The sequence below is a fragment of the Scyliorhinus canicula genome, chromosome 2, assembly GCF_902713615.1.
Source record: "Scyliorhinus canicula chromosome 2, sScyCan1.1, whole genome shotgun sequence".
NCBI classification, from domain to species: domain Eukaryota; kingdom Metazoa; phylum Chordata; class Chondrichthyes; order Carcharhiniformes; family Scyliorhinidae; genus Scyliorhinus; species Scyliorhinus canicula.
Window position 1 is genome coordinate 190449719 of NC_052147.1, and position 22966 is coordinate 190472684.

General features: G+C 46.0%; 1 protein-coding gene across 1 annotated transcript; it reads right to left on the reverse strand.

Moving 5' to 3' along the window:
• Positions 1-460: 460 nt before the first annotated feature.
• Positions 461-10647, reverse strand: dusp19a (dual specificity phosphatase 19a). Its single transcript, XM_038789223.1, has 4 exons — positions 10131-10647; positions 8875-8921; positions 6349-6501; positions 461-1871 (listed from the first exon to the last, which is right to left on the reverse strand). The coding sequence occupies exons 1-4, from the start codon at positions 10351-10353 to the stop codon at positions 1674-1676; spliced, it is 621 nt and encodes a 206-aa protein (XP_038645151.1). The 5' UTR covers positions 10354-10647; the 3' UTR covers positions 461-1673.
• Positions 10648-22966: the final 12319 nt, after the last annotated feature.

Sequence of the window (22966 nt, forward strand, 5' to 3'; positions counted from 1 at the left end):
TCTGTGGCCATTAAGTTCAACCCATAATATTTCCAATGAGATTATTCATAAAGCCCAAACTTTTTATGTGCCGAGAAAATCTGAAGTAACCTATAGCAGCAGACATATTTCGAGGGCCTAAAGTATGTATGAGGTTACACTATATGCACCAGATTGTGTTAAAAACGTGGTAAATATGTTTCAGGATTAATAGCTTTGAAAGATTATAACCCATTATTGCCAGAGCTCACACAGTCTGTTTTGATAACACATTCATGCAGCACAATGAAATGTGAATCTAAAGTAGCTTGCCTCAATATTCACACTGTGCTGAAATTTCCAATTTAAACTGATTCAAAATGAACAGATATGTTGGTATAAAAGTGAGATCTATGTATAAACCTCCAAAAAAAGTGAGCAATAAGATGGTCAGTATATTCCATAAAAATAAAAGCAAATCATTATTGCAGGAAAGGAAAAGTGAAACCGAATAGCCATTTTATTGGTTATGCAGACATCAGTTTGTTCAGTTTAATACATTTTTAATCATAACGCTCCAAACTACAGTCATTAAGAAAATGAAATTTGAGTGCTTTTTGATCATGTCGGTCTTTTAATATCCATTTAAAATTATATAGGTACTTGTATAGGTGAAGATTCCTGGAAGCAAATTAAGAATTCAATTGGAAATATATTATATGAATAACTTTTTTTCAAATTCTGAAATAAATAAAAGACATGATCTTAAGACAGGTTTCCATTGTATATACTGATTCCAATGGCAGAAGCAATCTGAACAGATATTCCTGCGTCAGAACTTTTGCAAAGCATTTAGGTTTTGGAAACCATTTCTACAGTACAACTAATTTTATACAATTTCTTAAATATTTGAGATTCGGTAAAATTCCCAGCTTGGCCGCCATCCCACCTTGGGGGAAAGTGCCCACAAGGACGCGATTTTAATTGTGAAGTATGTGGCTGGTGCAGGCTGGAGTTGGGCCAGTCAACCCAGGAAAATGTTTGGTGGCAGCCACAGGGTCAGCTGGAGGCAGAGGCAGCCTGTTTAAAAAGGTTTGCCTGGGTGCTGTGGGACATTGTCTCAGTCATAAGAAAAAAATGTAAGGCCCTCAAGCCCTGACACTCAGAATTGGGACCCAGTCGCCATTTTTAAAGGGCCCCTGACTTATCCTGACTCTGAATTTCCAGGCCATTTTTTTTTCTTCTTCAATAAAATGTTCTTTGCAATAGTTCCATGTTAGAATATGTAATGTCACAAAGTATTCCACAACATTATCTTACAACGAGAAAGTTATTTTTAAGTTACAGTGATGCTAAATTATCTAACACAAATCATGACATGCACAACAGAAATTCCTGGAACATGTTTGATCCATATCCATAAACATATCCACAGTCTCGTGGTCAGGACACAGTTTACAACAGAGCACAACTTCTTGTAGTCAGATTTTCATTGGTTGCAAATGAGTAGCATCCAAACTACCATTAGCATTTAATTAATGCAAATGTCTTTACTAATGGTCACTTATTATGTATATGTTAGTATTGAAGGTATTACCAACAATGAAAATAAACTGTAAAATCAACAGGTTGAAAATGCATAATCTCACCATAGCTTTCCTACTGAAGGTACAGAGCATCCATAAAGTTATCAGTTCTCTGGATTGAGGCCCATTTCATTTTACTAATTTCTTTGGCTGGTAGTTCTTTAGTTGCTCCATAAAGCCAGGATTGGGATTGATAGCCTGCCTTGCATTCTTCACTATTGAGAAAGCATCTTTAAAGCCAAGTCCATTTTCCCACATGAGATAACCTATCGCTATAGATGCAGAACGTGACACTCCAGCGTTGCAGTGGACGAGCACAATCCCATTCTTGAAGAAGAAATGTGAAAAGCAAGACAAATCATTTTCAAGATATCTTTTAATTCTACAAGGACTACCGCAAACCTTTTACAATAAAATATACATTTATCAATCTACTTTTCAAAAATACAAATCACAATAAATTACATTTTCCTAAATTGTGCATTTGATTTTAAAGGATTCTGAAGAAATTTCATTCCAGTGAAAACCTCAACGAAAAAGGAATAATTACAAGTCTTTATTTCTGAACATCATAAAATATATTCCTCTGTACATGTTTTCAATTAAATATTGATAGCATCCATCAACTTGTATAATTTAATTATGAAATACAGTCATTTGATAACCTCACATCAACCCACTAAAAATAAAGCATCTTCTAACTGCATTAGATTTCAGGCCTTTGGATTTATGTTTTGATCTTTAAACAAAAATAAATCGTATTTAGTTTTAAAAATAAATTTAGAGTACCCAATTCATTTTGTTTCCAATTAAGGGGCAATTTAGCGTGGCCAATCCACCTAGCCTGCACATAGAATAGAACAGTACAGCACAGAACAGGCCCTTCGGCCCTCGATGTTGTGCCGAGCAATGATCACCCTGCTCAAACCCACATATATACCCTATACCCGTAACCCAACAACCACCCCCCCCCCCCTTACTTTTTAGGACACTACGGGCAATTTAGCATGGCCAATCCACCTAACCCGCACATCTTTGGACTGTGGGAGGAAACCGGAGGAAACCCACGCACACACGGGGAGGACGTGCAGACTCCACACAGACAGTGACCCAGCCGGGAATCGAACCTGGGACCCTGGAGCTGTGAAGCATTTATGCTAACCACCATGCTACCGTGCTGCCCCCTTTGGGTTGTGGAGGCGAAACCCACGCAAACACGGGGAGAATGTGCAAACTCCACACAGACAGTGACCCAGAGCCAGGATCAAACCTGGGACCTCAGCGCCATGAGGCAGCAATGTTAATCACTGTGCTGCCCATCAAAAATAAATCTAAATTTGGCATTTCAAATTAGCAGAGGTTGTGGACACTTCAGTCGCCTGGATTTGAATCCAGCCTGGAATGGGACTGGGATGGATGGTGGAAGAAATGGGGATTTTCCTCTGCTTTTGGCCTATTTCTAAAGCAAGATTAGTTTGACCCGACCCAACTAGGTTTATAGTGGGTGGTGCTTCCCAGACCAAAAGTTTCTTCAGATTATGGTCCATTACCAATACATGACTTCTTCCCTGGTTTTCATCAGCCTCCCCATGACTTAGCTGGTTCCTACCAATCAACACCCCCGAGCACTGATCTCCTCCAACTCTGTTTTTGTCAATTCCCTGCATGATTCCAGCTGCTCACTATCCCGTAGACTCCTTCCTGATGCCCAGCTGTCTTTGGGGCCTCTCCCTGCCCAGCATTCGCCTCTTGCTGGCTGAGGTTGCTTTTCTGTTATTTGACAGCTTCTAGTGCCCACTGACAGTACTCCCCACCCTAACCATAGCCAATGTGTGTCACCCCCTGGCCCATTCTCCACCACTTGGCACCCTGCAGATTGTTGTCGCTTGCTGCATTGTCCCCTCCACCTCCTCTCCATCATGATGGTATGGCAACTGCTCGGCCCAAAAACCCAAGAACCTTCAGAGTCGTGAATACAGCCCAGTCCATTACACAAACCTGCCTCCCATCCACTAACTCTATCTAAACCTCCCGCTACCTAGGAAAAGCGGGCACCATAATCAAAGACCACCCCCCCTCTCCCTTGCCCACTGGCTTACTCACTCTTCCAACTTGTTCCATCAGGCAGGAGATACAAAAGTCTGAGAACACGCACACAGAGTTTCAAAAACAGCTTCTTTCCCGTTGTTACCAGACTCCTCAGCTGACCTGATTAATACTACACTCCTGTATGCTTCACCCGATGCCGGTGTCTATGTATTTGCATTGTGGACCTTGTGTCGCCCATGTATTTTCTTTTTATTTTAGATCCTTTTCATGTACTAAATGATTGGTTTGAACTGCTCGCAGAAAAATGCTTTTCACTGTACCTCGGTACACGTGACAATAAACAAATCCAATCCAATCTAACTCACTCTCGGCTGTTTTGAAGGTTACAGTCTAATGAATGCTGCCAGGTCCAGAGCCCAGCACCAGCAACAGATTGGTTATTCTAGCAATATATGTTTCTCATCTTGTTTTTATAAAATATTCAAGTCAGGCTAGTAGGAGATACAGGGAGGGCATTACGATGAAGGGAATATTTGGGAGTGAGATATTACAAGATGGATTTTGAGGGGAGCGATCTGTATGGAAAGCAAATGTAGACATGGCATTAAGACACCAAAGGGAAGTGTTCATGGGCAAGGAAACAGTAGGGAATGCAAGGGGATGGCATTAAGGGAATTTCAGGAGTCAGAAGTTATTACTGGAGGCAATGGGAATGTCAAGAGTGGTCAAGGAAAAGTGGTCAGTGAAGGTATCAGTGTGTGTGTGTGGGGGGGGGGGAGTGGATTGGTGAAGAATTGGAGGAGGTGTGGAGTGACTGCCAGGAAAGGCAATAAAGGCGTGACAGGAGAGGGAGGATACTGGAGTCATGGAAGGAAGGGAGGTCGTTGGAGAAAAGGAATATGCTGCTGAGGGAACAGATGTACAACCAATTTCTTAAATTGCTCAGATTGTTCTCTTGTAACATCCGGTGAGTCGACAATGTCCCATTCCTCATCTATGACTCAGCATTTATGACAACCCTGTCTGGATCCTCTCCCAAATGCACAACCCAAAGCCAAGCTGCAGGTTTTGCCAACAGTTCCTGTACCTGCCTATCATCATCAGCAGTTCAATACTTACCCTGCTACCAGTTAATGCAAAACAAAATTATAGCTTTACCCAATCCCCTCTCCCCCCCCCCCCCCCCCCCCATCCCACCCCAGGCCTGTACCATGGCTACATCTCTCTTCTGAATGGTGCCCACTTGAAAATATGCCCCGCTTCCATCCTCAATGTGCCTCCCTACCCAACCTATGCACTACACCTGTTACTGAAAACTATCATTGGGGACCCTTCTCTGCTCACTTCCCTGTCACACCACCCAACACCTCAGACACAAAAATTAGGACTACTATGGCGTGTAACTCACCTCCTGACTCCCCAAAGGCTGTCCACCATCTACAAGGCACAAGTCAGGAGTTTAATGGAATACTCTCCACTTGCCTAGATGAGTGCAGCACCAACAACACTCAAGAATCTCAACACCATCTAGGACAAAGCAGCCCGCTTGACTGCTCCTCCTTCCGCAAACATTCACACCCTCCACTACTGACAGACAGTGGCAGCCATGTGCATCATCTACAAGATGCACTGCAGTAACTCACTAAGGTTCCTTAGTCAGCACCTTCCAAACCCACGACCACTAACATCTAGGACAAGAGCAGCAGATACCTGGGAACCCCATCACCTGGAAGTTCCCCTCCAAGTCACTGACCACCCTGACTTGGAAATATATCGCTGTTCCTTCACTGTCGCTGGGGCAAAATCCTGGAACACCCTCCCTAACAGCACAGTTGGTGTATCTATACCTGAAGGACTGTAGCGGTTCAATTAGGCAACTCACCAGCACCTTCTGAAGAGCAACTAGGGATGGGCAATAAATGCTGGCCTAACAAGCGCCACCACATTCTGTAAATAAATGATAAAAAAGACACACAAAACATCAAACAGAATGGAAAAGAGAGCAAGAGAAAACCAGAGGGAAGCAGTATGAAAAGAGACTGTGAAACATTACAGTGGGTAGACACACATAGAATAATATAGATTTAGACATTTCTAAGTAAGCAATGAATGCCACAGGTTCACGAGTTTAAATGAAAAACAAAATGTTTCATTTGAACTAGCCTTGGTCAGTTTGTTACTGCAGAGTTTATATTTACTGATCATGGGTATTTGCATCCTATTAAATTTAGTCCTTGTATTATTGCAACATTCTGGGTGTCTGTAGTGAATTTTATAATTGCTTTTTGTGTATTTCTAACTCCAGTTTAACCACTGTAGAGCAGCCATCTTTTTAACTCCTCACAAAGGGTTTTAAACAGTTCCAGAAATGTTTCATCTCAATGATCAAACTCATTCCAAGCAGTTTCATACTGCCAGTCATATCTAAAGGCGATAAGGACACTGTATACGAGAGCAGTGGCTATTACTTGAATAGTCTTTCACATCGTCTTCTGTAATAAATAATAAAAAACAGTTCTTCACTAGTTTGTGTGCATGGAGTCAATTTCCTCCTGTATACATTCCTTTGTCAAAGGAGAACTAAGTCACGTTCAGTGGAAAAAGGAATAAATTATTCATTGCACACACATCAACAATTTAAAATATTTGCATATTTTATTAATAGGTCACCCAATTTCTTTTATCTCAAACGTTCTTTAAACAAGTTTTAATGACACGGAATTAATTTAGTCTCTGTACTTCTTGCACTTCTCACCTGTGTCTTTGCTTGGTCAATAAATTCAAAGCATTCGTGGAAATATGAGGTGATAGAAGTCTCAGGTATGTCCAATATGGAAATGCTTTTATGAATGAATTCACTTGGAAAGGCATTTTCTACTCCATAGCCTACATTCAGGAGGTGAGAGACCTTAAGAGAGAAGGACAGTTAGAATTAATTAGCACAAAATTTGCATTTAAATTCCATCTATAACTATTCTCTTTGGAAAAAGCGAACTGTCTGGTTCAACTGATATAACCATCCTGCACTTAGGCTAATCATTAGCAGATACACATGACTCACAGACTGACTCAGCCTCTGGCTTTTGCCCTCTCAATGAGGGAAAATGCCTCAGAAACACTTTTACATATGATGTGATGAGGTACTTGCAGTGTAGGAAATCATGAAAGAGACCATGTCCATGGGTAGTAACACCATTTGTATATCATAATTCATGCAGGACAGTATCCCAAAGTGTTTCAGAACAAAAAGGGAACAGGCATCAGTCTTTGTGGCAGAGTTGACTGGGACAACCAAAAGCTTGATTGAAGATACAGGTTTTGAAAATATTTTTAGAGGTAGAAGGGCTAAGGCAGCTGTGGTTTTATTTATTCTTTCACTGGCAAGACCAGCATTTGTTGCTCATCTTTATTTACCCTTTGACTGTGTGACGTACTAGACCATTACAGAGGGCAGTTAAGAGTCAACCATATTACTGTGGATCTGGAGTCACACATAGGCCAGGCCAGGTAACAATGGCAGATTTATTTCCTAAAGAGCTTTAAAAGAACCAGACTTTTTTTTCAACAATCAATGATAGTTTCCTGGTTACCATTACTGAAACTAGCTTTCATTTCCAGATGTTTTAAAACTGAATTCTAAATTCCACCAGCTGCTGTGGTGGGATTTAAACCCATGACTCAGCTAGAAGAGCTAATGTTATTCATTTAACATAGTGGGCGCGAATCACCAGCCACGTTGGGTTCTTGTTTGAGCGCAACATGGCCGGAATATGCCAGGAAAGGCCTCCAGAGAGCCTCCAGACTGGCTCCGCACCTCCTGGGATTCTCCAGAGTCCCGCGAGATGTCATAGTGGGAACTCCGGCCCAAATGGATGGGACCAAATGAAGTTCATGGAAGTAGGTCGTAAACCTACTTGCGACCTACCTGCGCAGGATCCAGCGGGCTCCCTTGATTCTTTGGCCTCTCCAGGGAGGCTGCAGCCGGGCACCAATTAATGCTGGTCCAAACAAACATGGACCAGGTGGAACAGCACCCAGGGGTTCTCCCGGGCCATTGGAGACCTCAGGGTGGTTAGGGTAAGTTCAGGGTGGTTCGCTGGCCCTCCTCCTGGAATGTGGGCACCTTGGCACTGCCCTGGTGGCACTGCCAAGCTGGCAGGAGCACTGCCTGGGTGCCAGGGTGGCAGTGCAAGAGTGCCCAAGTGCCAAGGTGACAATTCCTGAGGGCAAGAGGGGGCCATGCCCATAAAATGAGGGTAGAAGGGGAGGGGGGTTTGAAGGGTGGGGGAGTGCAGAGCAGGTAAGTTGGGGCCTCCTAGGGCAGCACGGTGGCCTAGTGGTTAGCACAGCTGCCTCACGACGCTGAGGTCCCAGGTTCGATCCCGGCTCTGGGTCACTGTCCGTGTGGAGTTTGCACATTCTCCCCGTGTCTGCGTGGGTTTCGCCCCCACAACCCAAAAATGTGCAGAGTAGGTGGATTGGCCACACTAAATTGCCCCTTAATTTGAAAAAAATTATTGGGTAATCTAAATTTATAAAAAAAAGTTGGGGCCTCCAGGAGGTTGGGTGGGTGATGGGTGGGGTCCTAGAAAGAAGGGGTGCTGTAGCGGGGCTTTGGGGGGCCTGAGGCGGGGAGACCCCCAGGGACCCCAGAGCAGGGTGTCCTCACTTGGGGGTGTGGGGTGGTGTCCATGTGTGTGGGGGTAACATTGCCCATGGGTGGGGGTGTGTGGGGGACCCACAAGCTCACTTAGAGATCGGGGCACCCTTTCAAAATGGCTGCCCAATCTCGAAGTTCAGCTCCCAAGTGCTAAAAAAAACTCGAAGTGTGGGCTGAGCTGGGGAGAAACTCCCCAGGGCCCAAGAAAGTGACTAAGTATCATTGAATAACGATTAGTTCCTGCCGTTAGAGACGGCAGGAAACTCACTGAAAAACACATCGCAAATAAACTTTGAAATTGTTTTGGGAGATTCGGGCCCAGTGTTTCCACGTTTTTGACCGAGGATCCCACCCTCCCCACCCCCCCGTCAAGTCATTCAGCAACTCCAGCTGGAATGATAGGCAAGCCACCTACTCCCAAACACCAGAACTGCTTTGACTGATCAAAGATATACCAGAGAACCTCACTAATAATAATGTTTTACATCTGTAGCAGCCCCTGCTTGCCCATAGCTTAATGCCCTGAGGTGCACAAACCTGCCACACTTACTCTGTGTACCACTTTGCTGCTGACACTTTTTCCTGAAACGCCATCAAAACATCTCAACTAATTTGCGTTACCTTATAATCTTTCAATTTCTCATAATCATGGGCCACATCTTGGGATGCTAGAAGAAAATGAAATACAAAGTAAACATCAGCAGTATTCTTAATTCTGGGGAATCGTGGAGCAGGGTAGAAGACACCAGGACCCATACAGAAACAAAATTTGGATAAATTAATTCAGGCGGACATTTAAGCAAGCCTATAGGCTTTTTGAAACATAGAATTATACAATCCCTACAGTGCAGGAGGAGGCCATTTGGCCCACTGAGTCTGCACCAACCCTCTGAAAGAGCAACTCTACCCAGGCCCACTCCATTCCCTATCCCCATAACCCCACCTAACCGTTGGATACGAAGGGGCAATGTAACACGGCCAATCCACCTAACCTGCACATCTTTAGACTGTGGGAGGAAACCAGAGCACCCGGAGGAAACACACGCAGACACAGGAAGAATGTGGAAACTCCACACGGTCAGTTACGCAAGGTCAGAATCGAACCTGGGTCCCACTGTGCTGCCATTTGAAACATTTTGGAACTCAATTGATCTAAACAGTAATATGATGCCAAACGGGCTGGATGGAGAACGGTTCTCCACTTTGTAACTTCATGCTCTAAAAGTACTTGTCACAAACAGGCTGGATAGAATGTCCAGCCACAGACAAAGTCATTGTGCACCAGCTGAAAGTGGATTCAGCTAACTGGACCATGCATGGTACAAATACCAGTCACTACTTCCAAAGGCAGGTTTTACCAAATTTTCATCTGATCTAAGAATTATTAATTGACATTACAATAGCTTACCAAGAACCAATCATATTGTTAAACTGAAATTGTATAAATAAATAAAACTTTTGAGTAATAACTGAAAAATCATTCCAAGTGCACACACCAACAACAAAAAACTTTAAGCTCCAGAATCGTTTGAAAGTTGTTCTATAAATTATTTCTCATACTGTAATACTGCAGCACTAGTTATTTCATTTATCTACGTGTGGTATACTAAAATCAATCAAATACATTCTGACAATAATCCCGATCATATAGAAAATAAGCAGTACTGCCCTGTGCTGACAGTAGCTGGAGTAATGTTTGACCTCTTTCTGATCTCGCAAGTATCCTTTTTCTTAGAAACTTGGTGTCATTGCAATCATATTTTGACTGAATAATAAATTACTTAAAAAAGCAAATGTTTCAAAAAGTTTACTCCACCACCTCATATCAATCAAAATGACGGTACAGCTTCAGAAAATGTTCGTTAGATTTCGCTCACCGAGCATAAGCCACGGTTTGACCACACCAACTTTCAGATCAAGGCTGGTGTCCTCGACATACCCACACGCTCCATCCATTTGTTGAGCATCTTCCACTATCTGCACTCGAGCGTCTCTCAGTGTTTCAATAAGCCTTTTCCCGGTTATGGTTGTCACTCGGGTGCTCTGTTTCTTGAGCGAAGCCTTTGAGAAAGCCTTGATTTCATCAGCAAGCGAATGCATCACATTTGAATGAGACAAACAAGTTAAGATAAAACGGTGAGGAAATAAAATGCTACCAAATATTTAACGCAACTGAAATGCACAATGTCAACTATCCTGGGTTTAATGTGTTGAAATAAACAACGCTGCAATCAACTATTGGGCGATTGTAAAATCAGCTATAAGCACATTACAATCAAGGCTACTTTTATACTGATCCACTTATTCAATTGCCTACTTTTTACTTTCCAAGATGCTTGTTGGAACATAATCGAACGTGCAGCCACCAACAACATAGTGGAAACTAGAGTGGCATAAAGAAAGCAGAACCTCACTACTCCAAGAGTATCGCCACCTACACCAGGAAGATCAGTTTGGTGCATAGCGTGTAAGATTTGGGCAATGGTGTGTAACACTACTGCAAGTTTATTGGAGAACTGCTTGTGATCCTCCAGCATGATCATATAGATGCATATACCATGGTGGTCAGATCTGTAATTTGGGAAACTCACTGTCATTAAATCCCCCATTATTTAAAAGGTATTTTATTTCCTTTTTAAATCATTCATGTGGGCACTGCTGGCTGAGCCAACATTTTATTGCCCACCCCTAGTTGCCCTTTAACTGAGGGCATTTAAGAGTCATATTGCTGTGGATCTGGAGTCAAACATAGGCCAGAGCAAGTAAGGATGTCGTAAAAGGACATTAGTGAGTCAGGTGAGATTTTATTAAATACAAATTTCACCATCTGCCATGGTACCCAGGCTTCCAGAGAACTGCTCTGGGCCTCTTGATTGTTGGTCCAGTGACAAAACCACTATGTTACCCCTCTCTGTTATCTTAAATTATATTGGTGAGATCAAGTTGTTGTAGATGGAGGCAAAGACTCCACGAGAAGCCAGGCTGACAGGGTACATGGTAATACAGTGGTTAGCACTGTTGCTTCACAGCTCCAGGGTCCCAGGTTCGATTCCCGCTTGGATCATTGTCTGTACAGAGTCTGCACGTTCTCCCTATGTCTGCGTAGGTTTCATCCGAGTACTCCCGTTTCCTCCCACAAGTCCTGAAAGACATGCTGTTAGGTGAATGGGACATTCTGAATTCTCCCTCAGTGTACCCGAGCATGCGCCGGAATGTGGCGACTAGGGGCTTTTCACAGTACCTTCATTGCAGTGTTGATGTAAGCCTACTTGTGACAATAAAATAAATGATTATTACAACTCACATTATTCCACACTAGTCACAATAATTACTCCACTCCAATTAGGAGGGAGCTCTGCCCCCCAGTCACCTGAGTAGCTCACACTCTGAGGTGCAGAGGGGAATCTGTCTCTGAGCTCCTGCTGTTTCTGTCTCTAACCCTGCTCCCTGACCTGGTGTGTTTTTCTGTATGCTGGCTGCCTTTACTGGACGTTGAAGCCTGGACTGTGGCAAGGGAGAACAGTGCTACGACCAGTTGGATGGAGGAAAAGAGGCAATTGCTGGACCGGATGAGGATGGGGGAGGGGAGCTTGCGCTGGCTTGAGTGCTGGCGGCTTTGCCTTGAACTTAATTGTTTGTTTGTATTTTGTCTTTTTTTGTGTGTAAAGGGAGTTCTCTCCCTCTCTTCCACAATGGCCCGTACTAGTGAACCCTTTTCCGGTGGTTTGTGCCAACATTGTTGCCTTTCCAACAATGTGGGGCATCCCATGGGGAGGGAAGGTGGCAAAGGTGGATGTATGCTGGCTTTGTAGCTGGTGGTTTGGCTTTGTCTTGGGAACTGTTTTGGGTTGAACTGTGCCCGCACTTGGTAGGGGAGGGTGTGTTTTCTCTCTCTCACACACACACAGTGCCCGGTGTGTCTTTTTCCGGTGATTTGTGCTGCTCTTTTTTGCACCTTTCTGTCAACGTGGGGCTGTGGGGCTGCCGTTGGCGGCGGGGGGGGGGGGGGGGGGGGGGGGGTTTGTGGTGGTGGTTCAGGAGAGAGAGAGAGAGAGGGAATCAGAGAGAAAACATCTCTCCCCCTCACTCGCCCCGGGAATGACCCCACAACCCCCAATGCATAGGAGCAGGAGGGCCGCAACCCAAAATGACAAACACAAAAGAAATACAATAATTTTTTTTAATAAACATTTTATTGAGGTATTTATGGTTTTATAACAACAAAAGAAGAAACAGCGTGTATACAAATATAAACATTGTGCAAAAGCCGTCTTCCTCCCTACTCTAAACTAAACTAAACCCCAGCCCCCCGCACCCCCCTTCTGCTGACGGTTAATTTTCCCCAAAGAAGTCGACAAACGGCTGCCACCTCTGGACAGACTTGATTTTCTCCAGACAGAGACAGCTAGCCATGAAAGTTAGCCAGGTCTCCGACTTCGGGGGCTTTGAGTCCCTCCAAGCTAATAATATCCGTCTCCGGAATCCAGAATCCCCTAAGCTTCGGTCATGGTCAGAACATATGGACATGGTTCGCTGGTCCTCCCGAACACCTTGCGCACTGTAGCCACCTGGGGTGGCCACTGCCCAACACAAAATGGAAGATTACAAAGAATGCAGGGAAAATGGACATGTTGCAAAAGCAAGCAGCTTGCAAAAGCACTTGTGTATTCTGACTGCTGCAGAAACCAGACAGCACTGTGAAAAGAACAAGTTAGCATTCTAATGAGGCGATACCCGGTGATTCTCAGGTACAATGGAAACAAGTTAACTCAAATCGCTACATTGAATAGAAGGCCAGACTTCTCGGCGCCAAGAGAAGTCCAAAACAATAAGCCCCAAGAACCGCCCACTGATCGAGGGACTGCCCCGTTATTGGGGAAATTCAAATCAATCGATTGGGAAGAGACCCAATCGATTGTGAGTGGATAGAGGGTCCGCCCAGGTGGTCGCGAGACCCTGGGAGAGGTTAACACAGAGACCCCGACACCAGCTCGCTCTCTTGACCAGCTCCTCTTAGCCAGCGCTCTCCTTGACCACCGTTGCAGCAGAAGACCTTGAGAAGGGGAGGCCTGGTCAGCAGCCGCCACAAAGTAAGTGTCATACAATGCACGCTACGAGAGTAGACACTCCTGACCCCTTTAGTCCACACCGACTGGAAGCCTGCGGATCCAGGACAAAGCTAGAGGCCGTTGTTCCCTGATCCAGCAGTTCCCTTATCCAGATAAGTATTTGGCCTGTTAGTGGTAGGATTAGCCTAGTCTTGTAGTTTTACATGCATAATTAGTAGATAACTATTATAATAAACGTGTCTTGTTTGAACTTACTAACTGGTGTATGGAGTTATTGGTTTGAACTTGAAACTTGTGGCGGTATCTTAACGATACCTGGCGACTCTAGAGCTAAGGAATGAAACAGAGCCAAATTGAGTGTAAAGCACACTCACCCAGAACGAGCAACATTTAGTGGCAGACTCTGACGGGCTCGACTAGAAGTGCCCCCCCCACCCCCCGCCTCACACTCTGAGAGAACCCAGAAATTTGAATCTGAAATCCAATTGGGAAAAGGAAAAACCACAAGTGTTTAAGTAGTTCAAATCAATCCTCATAATTCGGAAGTGTGTTATTGCATGCGTAACTTACAGGGTTATAAGGTAAAACCGAGAGATTTTTGTTGCGACAAACTGTCGGGAGTTTATAATTCAGAAAATAGCGAAAGCCGTACCCGTATTTTATAGCACTGCCTTATTATCCCTCATTCCAAATTTAAAAGAGCATAAGAGAAAAAGAGATGGCCATGCAGGCAATGGAACGCCTCATGAACCCAGAGCAGTTTGTGGTCGCAGCAACCAACAGCAGCAGAATAGGTCAGTGTCCCGTTTGGGAGCTGGAACTCAGGAAGTACCTCAAAGGGAAAGGATGGCCCCTTTGGAGTGAGTTTTGTTTGAATGAGGAGACAGGTCCCGGGAGTATAGGGCATACTTGGTGGGAGAACCTGTCTGAAATTCATAAGAAAAGTTTAAGTAAAGCACGTAAGCCGATGGCAATTGTGTCCTGCTTGGCACAATTGCGAGGCACAGAGGAGGTCATCAGGACGCTCCGAGCAGAGTTAGAGGAGAGGAATAGAATGAGCAAAGTGGATGTCAGGGACATCGAGAGAGAGAATTCAGAATTAATGGAAAGGTTGGCAGATAAGGATAGAGGTGGATGATGCCAAGAGGGCACACCAGTCTTGTCTAGCCCATCTGAGCAGCTCCCAGGTACAGTACGAAAAAGCCTATCAGGATGTGCAGCGTGCAGTCTTGATAAGAGAAGAATCAGAAAAACAGGTAGAGACACTGAAAAAGCAGTGTAGCGACCTAAAGGCAGCTTTAAGGGCACTCCATGCTGCCACCACTGAGCAAAGGCAAAGCACAGTGGACCATGCAAAATGTAGGAAGCAGATTGCGGAGCTGCAATCTCTGCTTTCTGTGCAGAATGGCTTCCAAGAAACCTTTGGAACACAATTAGAGGAAGAGAATGCCCCAGATTGGCAGGAGTTAAGTGAGACAGCGCAGCGATATGTTCAGGGAACATGTGCGCAAGCAACACAGCAGACAAGGAAAGCGCCCCAACCCTCCACAGATCAGATAGCACCAGCACCAATGAACCCAGTCACCACCCAACGAAAAGCAACCGCAGACGGCGCACCCGAGATCACTTACACCACCCCCTTAACCGTGACTCAACTGAGGGACGCGTGTGAGAAAATCACCCCGTTTCTCCCCACTTCAGACCCCCACCAATTCTTTGCAACAGTTAAGCAACAGGCGACCATGTACGGCCTTGATGCACGAGAGCAGGTTAAGCTCACAGCTTTGAGTTTAGACTCATCGGTAGTAGCAGCCCTCCCCGACCCACAGAACGTTGGAGGAGGCACCCTCAAAGAAATGCATACAGCTATTTTGGATGCGATAGGGTATAACAGAGGAGACCCAGTTGAAGGCCTAAACAGATGTAGGCAGAAAAGGACCGAGCACCCCACAGCATTCACAGGAAGGCTGTGGATTCACTTCACTGCAGTTTTCGGTGAATTAAACCGCGCACATTTGACCCAGGATAACATGGCTAAATGGACCCGCACTATCATCTCCCACGCCACAGATGCAGGACAGAAAGCCTGCTCCAATTACGACCCCTCAGAAGAGGCCCATAATGAAAAATGGGTATTGAAAAGATTGTCCCGCGCTTGGGAGCAATCTGTCCACAGCAAGGCAACATTTAAGCACCCCGAAGAAGCTCAGGCTGCAGCAGATATCCAAGCAGTAAGAACGCACCAAAACCCCGCATGGGTAAATGAGGGACAGAACAGCCCCCCACAGAAGTCACAGGAATGTTTTAACTGCGGACAGTTAGGGCATTTTGCTAGGGAATGCAACGCCCCGCAGAAATCTCAGAGAGGCCAGCAGACAGGCACTCTGAACAGGAACAGAGCGAAGCCTATTCACAGGATAGGGACGCAGTCAGGACAGACCAATGTGGACGGAACGGACTGACGGTGTTCGGGCTCCCCCACTTCGGTCTGTGACACCCTCTGGGACCGATCCGGACGTCCGGTAGTCACGGCAAAAATTCGGGGAAAGCCCATAGAATTACTCTGGGACACAGGAGGGTCCCGCACGACCATTAATTCCTCCACTACACCACAGGCAAACACGTGGCCCACTACAGCCACAATAACACTCAGCGGATTTACAGGACACTCGCAGCAAGGAACCATTACAGCCCCTGTACCAATTCAGCTAGGGAATATATCCACCAGACACCCCGTTGTTTTAGTTAATCTGCCCCACAGCAGAATACATACTGGGCATTGATTTTATGAATGCCCACAGCCTGTCGTTCGACCCAGTCAATCAGTGTGTCTGGCGAATGGCAAAATCAGACAGAGCACCCGCAACGCTCACAGTAGGCGAATACGAACATAGGATTAGCGCAGTAGGCGACTATTGTTTTGACCCGACCACGCTTAGCACGGACAACAGGTTAGGGCAGTTTTGAACAAGCACAGGACGGCATTTGCCAGTCACCGGCACGACTACGGCAGAATGACTGGACAAGTTCAGATTACAGGACCTGTCCCGAGACCACAAAGACAGTATAGATTTCCCCTAGAAGCGGAGGAAGGAATTGGAAAGGTTATCGAGAGCTTATTAGAGCAGGGCGTACTACGGACAGTAGCCTCGACTAATAATGCCCCTATTTGGCCAGTGAGGAAGCCCGACGGATCATGGCATCTGACCATTGATTATCGGGAACTCAGCAAAGTTACCCCAGCAGTAGCCCCCACGGTAGCAACAAGTCCCGAGACCATGCTCAAGCAGGGACTCAACTCCAAGTATTTCACGGTATTGGACATTAGCAATGGCTTTTGGTCAATCCCATTGGCAAAGGCGTGCCAGTACAAATTTGCCTTCACTTTTAAAGGTCAGCAGTACACGTGGACATGCCTCCCACAAGGATTCCACAATTCCCCCTCCATTTTCCACCGGCAGCTGGCAAATGGACTAGCAAAATTTTCCCGACCCGAATGTCTGGTACAGTATGTTGGCGACCTACTACTGCAGACAGACACCAAGGCAGAGCACATCACGCTTCTATCTGAACTCCTACAACTCTTACAGTCAATCGGATGTAAAGTTAACCCCAGAAAGGCCCAACTATTGGAGAATAAAGTGATGTATTTGGGTACAATCATCATGCACGGCAAATGCGAGATCGAGTTCAAAAGAATTGACTCAATCGTCAAATTGCCCCTTCCCCAAAATGTTTCAGCCCTCCGGTCGTTTTTAGGACTGGTTGGGTATTGTCGGAACCATAGCGATGGGTCTGCGACCAAGGCAGCCCCACTTTCACACCTCCTTAAGAAAGGAGCCCCTTGGGAATGGCTTCCGCAGCATACAGAGGCTGTGCAAGATTTAAAGAAAGCCCTTAGCGCAGCACCTGCACTACAAGTTCCAGACCCGTTCTCCCCCTATGCATTTGAGGTAGCAAGCACAGATCTGACCCTCTCGGCCGTGCTCCTTCAGGAACGGCACGAGCAGCTACGACCAGTGGCTTATGCCTCCAGACTGTTAGACCCAGTAGAACAAGGATTTTCAGCCTGCGAAAGGCACCTACTCACTGTATTCTGGACAGTACAATACTTTTCTTACATTACCGGACTCAACCATTCTGACCGAACAAATCCCCACACAGTTACTTTTAGACGGACGACTGAAGGACGGTTCAGTGAGCCAGATAAGAGCAGCTAGGTGGACACTTCTGTTACAGGGACGGGACATAACAGTTAAATGGACCAGAACACACACATTTTTAGCAGACAACCTCCAATACCCAGGACAACCCCATGATTGCGAAATAGTAGCCCCCCTCCACAACACAGGACCCTTCATTGCAAAGACGCCCCCCAGGAAGATAGAAAGTTCAACTCAAAGCCCCCTGCACACAGACACATGTGCCCCCTTGAAGATTTATGTGGATGGTTCATCCACTGTTTCAGATGGCGAACGCATCACTGGATGCGGAATTTATGTGGAAGATGCGCAGGGACGCGCACTAGAGGAGATAGCATTAAAGTTACCCGGTCACTTAGGCGCGCAGGCAGCAGAGCTCGCGGCCATAGCATACATAGTTGACCACCCAGATTCGTTCCCGAGCCCAGCAGATATATATTCGGATAGTTTATATGTCTGTAACAGCTTAACAGATTTTCTACCCCTGTGGAGGACAAGAGGTTTTGTTTCCGCGGATGGAAAGCCCCTTCCATCAGCCCCATTGCTCTGCCATATCCTAGACAAGGCAAAGGATAGGACTTATAGCATCATTAACGTTAGAAGTCACCATCGGTCATTCCCCCCCTGGAAATGTGAAAGCCGACGCACTGGCAAAAGCAGGTTCTAGGCACGGACATTTCTGGACACCCCCAGCTAGCGCACCAGCTAGCGCCCCTGTGAGTTCAGTTCAGGTCTCACAGACAGACATTGAGGACCTAGTACAGGCACAAAAACAGGACAGCAATCTCAGGGAGATTAGTAGAGGAAAGTTTTTGCCCCCTTACAACAAGTTTAAACACGCTCTGACCACACACGAGGGTGTGGTTATCAAAGACAAGTTGTATGTGGTTCCTGAGAAGGACAGGAATCAAATGATTGCCTTATTCCATGATGGTCATGGACACCAAGGACATCGACCCTACCACAGCCCACCTTAGGCAGCTCTGTTGGTGGCCCAATTTAAGAGACAATGTAACGCACTGCATAGAGAACTGTTTGATTTGTGCACAGAATAACCCGGAGAGGTATTCTAAGAAGGCACAACTCAGCCACACTCGCCCCGTTAATGGCCCCTGGACTAACCTCCAGATCGATTTTATAGGTCCATTGCCCCCTTGCAGGAATGGCTATAAATACCTACTGGTGGTCATAGACACGTTCACGAAATGGGTAGAGGCATTCCCATCTCGAACAAACACAGCAAAAATGACTGCAAAGATCCTGACCCACCACATCTTTACTAGATGGGGACTCCCCAGAAGCATTGAGTCGGACCAGGGATCTCATCTTACAGGACGGGTCATGAAGAACGTCCTGACCATATTCGGGATTAAACAAAATTTCCACATTGCATACCACCCCCAGTCAAGCGGAATAGTGGGACGCATGAATCAGACTCTAAAATTGACCCTTAGAAAGATGGTCCAGGAAAACAATACCACTTGGGATTCAGTGCTCCCATTCACACTTATGTTTTTAAGAAATACTGTCTCAGCATCAACAGGTTTCACCCCACACACACTCATGACCGGACGCCCCATGAAATGATCTGAATTCCTTTTAGGACTCGACATGACCAGCCCAGAAGTGACGGCCCTCACGCATGAGACAGCAGTAAAGCAATTAGTTGCAACTGTAAGGTCGGCTCAGTTAGCAGCCGCAGTTAAATTGGGAAAGTAAAGGAAACAGAGCAAGGCTTGTTTCCACAGGACAGGACAGTACATTCCACAGAGTTTCAGGTAATGCTATCTCTTTATAACCCCAGCATGTTTTTGGCCCCAAAATTTTCTGGCCCGTACTCAATTGCGGACAAAATCAGCCCTTCAGTTTATCAGATAAAGTACCCCAACGGGAAGACTGCCTGGTTCCATATCAACCAGTTAAAGGCTTATGGAACACAGTCCAACCACTCACACCATGTGCTGCTAGACGGAGCAGAACACCACGCCCCGCCCACAAGAGACACATTTCCACCCTCCCCCTCACAGACCAGCACCTCATCGGACTCGACCTCAACTCCGCCCCTTGACTTCAGATCACGCCCCAAAACGCCCACAAGCTGCCACAGCAGAGACAGTGACTGTGAATTTGACGACAGCCACAGCACGCCTCTCTACTGCCCTGATACAACACACCCCACACACACCAACTACGACCCCGACTACAGTGATTTGGAGATCACTTATATTAAAACACCAGACCCCACCCAGCCCCACCGCCCAACTATGACGACCCCGACAACGTTCATACAAATTTAGACCTCACGCTTTGGCACAGGGACAATTCGTGTAGACTTGTCTGAAATGACGAAAGTGACCGCCAGTCACATAACGCTATGATTACATGCCTGATCCATACAAGGGTATGGGATCCGGGAGAAGAGGATGACTCTGAGTCTGACTCCCGACACGGCAACCCCTTTGCGACCCTGTTCGCAGAAAATGAAGAGAATTGAGGTGTCCAGATGATGTAAAAAGAGGAACCGCTTGAGAGATAAACGGTGTGCTTTCTGATGGAACCTGCAAGAATGTTTGGTGATGTTTGTTTGTTTGTTAATGTTTGTTTTTGGAGATTGGCCACACGACTTTTCAGCTGAAAAGCTTGTGACCACCTCATGTGCACGTTAGTTTGTCCACCGATATCTGAGAACTTGACTCAGCTGCAATGTCTGGAGCCCAACTTAAGGCTTCACCCTTCACCCCACTAGGAGCATCTTGGCTCCCCCTTTTTTAGGTGCCCCTCTATTCTGGGAATAGAGGCTGCAAATCCACAATGAACATATTCATGCCTGTTCGTTCCAGGTCGCTCAGGCAGTGGAGAAACAGCATTGAGGACCCGCCCTGTCTGAGGACCCCCCCCTCTGGTCAGCTAAGGTCAGGTACAGCACAGCACGCCCTACCCGGGGATTCCATCCAAATCTTACCCGTCGCGGCCCATACGCAACTCATTCGGATATCTTATTTCTAAAGTTTGGTTTCATTTGTTTTGTTTGAGGTAGCCCTTCGGCTGCCACTCCTTATGCTATTTACATCCAGGAACATTGGGATGGTAAATCTCAAAACCTGTGAGACGGCTCGCAGTAGCACAGTTAAGTGTATGTCTGGTCCTAAATTCGCTTTTGAAAAAAAAAATGACGGGAGTCACAGGGAGTGACTTGGCCATTCATTTAAGGGACAATTGGAATAAGAGGACAGATACACTAGCATTAAAGGTATTAAACGGATCATTGACAGATACTATGCTTGATCCCCTAGCTTCGGACAAGCCAAGGAGATCACCGCAAGAACAAAAGCCAGAAGAGAACAAGGAAGAAGAGAGAAGAAAGATGACCGCCATGTCTGTATTTTTCTTCGCCACTGTTGTATTTTTGCACGCGAACGCGAACCCTTTTTCCCCTATGACCCCGGCCGTTAATGTTTCCCAGACACCGACTACTCAAAGCCCAGTAACGAACAGCAATGACCCGACCTTGTGCACAAAATTTATGAATTGGTACTCCCTATCATATGTTGTAGAATCACTTTTGGCGATAGCAGTTCTCTGCATCGTAGTACAGACAGCCTTCCCATAACAGCCTTCCCAGACAGGCGCCGGAATGTGGCGACTAGGGGCTTTTCACAGTAACTTCATTTGAAGCCTACTCGTGACAATAAGCGATTTTCATTTTTCATTTCAGACACTTAGGTTAAGGAAATGGAGAAGGAGAGCCTTCCGCTCTCGCGCCTCGACCATATACAGAATACAATCCGCTATTTTCGGCTTCCACCAGTCCCCCCAACCCCTTGATGTGTAATGAATGATTTAATTTTTGAGTTGCTGTTGTAAATAAAGACCTTTTCTGACGTATTGTGATGTTCTGAGCTCGACTGCCGAGCCAGAAATTGAATGTAACGATGATAGCGTTTTAAGGATAGGAAGTTAGAATGTTTAAATGTGTAAGGGAGTGTAGTTTACAAAGGATAGTTAGAGGTTCCCTAGTAATGCATGTCCCCTTTGACATAGCGCCAACCAGAGACTGTTAGATAAAAATTTTGTGCCATAATTGAGGCAAGTGTAGAGGCCATGGGACTCGCTGAGATCAGGGAACACAAAGACACCGAACTTGGGTGATCCTTCATGATTTCTCATGAGGATCACAAGGAGGGAGTGTAGCCACCTGGGGTGACCACTGCCCAACACAAAATGGAAGATTGCAAGGAATGCAGGGAAAATGGACATGTTGCAAAAGCAAGCAGCTTGCAAAAGCACGTGTGTATTCTGACTGCTGCAGAAACCAGACAGCACTGTGAAAAGAACAAGTTAGCATAGTAATGAGGCGATACCCGGTGATTCCCAGGTACAATGGAAACAAGTTAACTCAAATCGCTACATTGAATAGAAGGCCAGACTTCTCGGCGCCAAGAGAAGTCCAAAACAATAAGCCCCAAGAACCGCCCAGTGATCGAGGGACTGCCCCGTTATTGAGGAAATTCAAATCAATCGATTGGGAAGAGACCCAATCGATTGCGAGTGTATATAGGGTCCGCCCAGGTGGGCGCGAGACCCTGGGAGAGGTTAACACAGAGACCCCGACACCAGCTCGCTCTCTTGACCAGCTCCTCTTAGCCAGCGCTCTCCTTGACCACCATTGTAGCAGAAGACCTTGAGAAGGGGAGGCCTGGTCAGCAGCCGCCATCAAGTAAGTGTCATACAATGCACGCTACGAGAGTAGACAATCCTGACCCCTTTAATCCACACCGACTGGAAGCCTGCGGATCCAGGACAAAGCTAGAGGCCATTGTTCCCTGATCCGGCAGTTCCCTTATCCAGATAAGTATTTGGCCTGTTAGTGGTAGGATTAGCCTAGTCTTGTAGTTTTACATGCATAATTAGTAGATAACTATTATAATAAACGTGTCTTGTTTGAACTTACTAACTGGTGTATGGAGTTATTGGTTTGAACTTGAACTTGAAACTTGTGGCGGTATCTTAACGATACCTGGCGACTCTAGAGCTAAGGAACGAAACAGAGCCAAATTGAGTGTAAAACACACTCACCCAGAACGAGCAACAGCACCTCCCCCAAAGAACCTGCTCATCTGGGCCACTGTCATGTGAGTCCGGTGAATGACTTTAAACTGTATTAGGCTGAGCCTGGCACATGTTGTGGACGCGTTGACTCTACTCAACGCATCCGCCCAGAGACCATCCTCTATCTCTCCTCCTAACTCCTCTTCCCATTTGTGTTGCAGCTCCTCAGTTTGCGTTTCCTCTGACCCCATGAGTTCCTTGTAAATGTCAGAGACCCTCCCTTCTCCCACCCACATTCTGGAAACTACCCTGTTCTGTATTCCCCTTGGTGGCAGTAGCGGGACGGTTGAGACCTGCCTGCGTAGGAAGTCTCACGCCTGCAGGTACCTCAAC

Excerpts from the sequence above, each read along its gene's own strand:
- dusp19a (XM_038789223.1), bottom strand. The coding sequence starts at position 10,353 with ATGCATTCGCTTGCTGATGAAATCAAGGCTTTCTCAAAGGCTTCGCTC. Across the intron at positions 8,922-10,130 it reads CAAACCGTGGCTTATGCTCG|CATCCCAAGATGTGGCCCAT; the intron begins GTGAGCGAAATC and ends ATTTTCTTCTAG. Across the intron at positions 6,502-8,874 it reads AGAAATTGAAAGATTATAAG|GTCTCTCACCTCCTGAATGT; the intron begins GTAACGCAAATT and ends TTCTCTCTTAAG.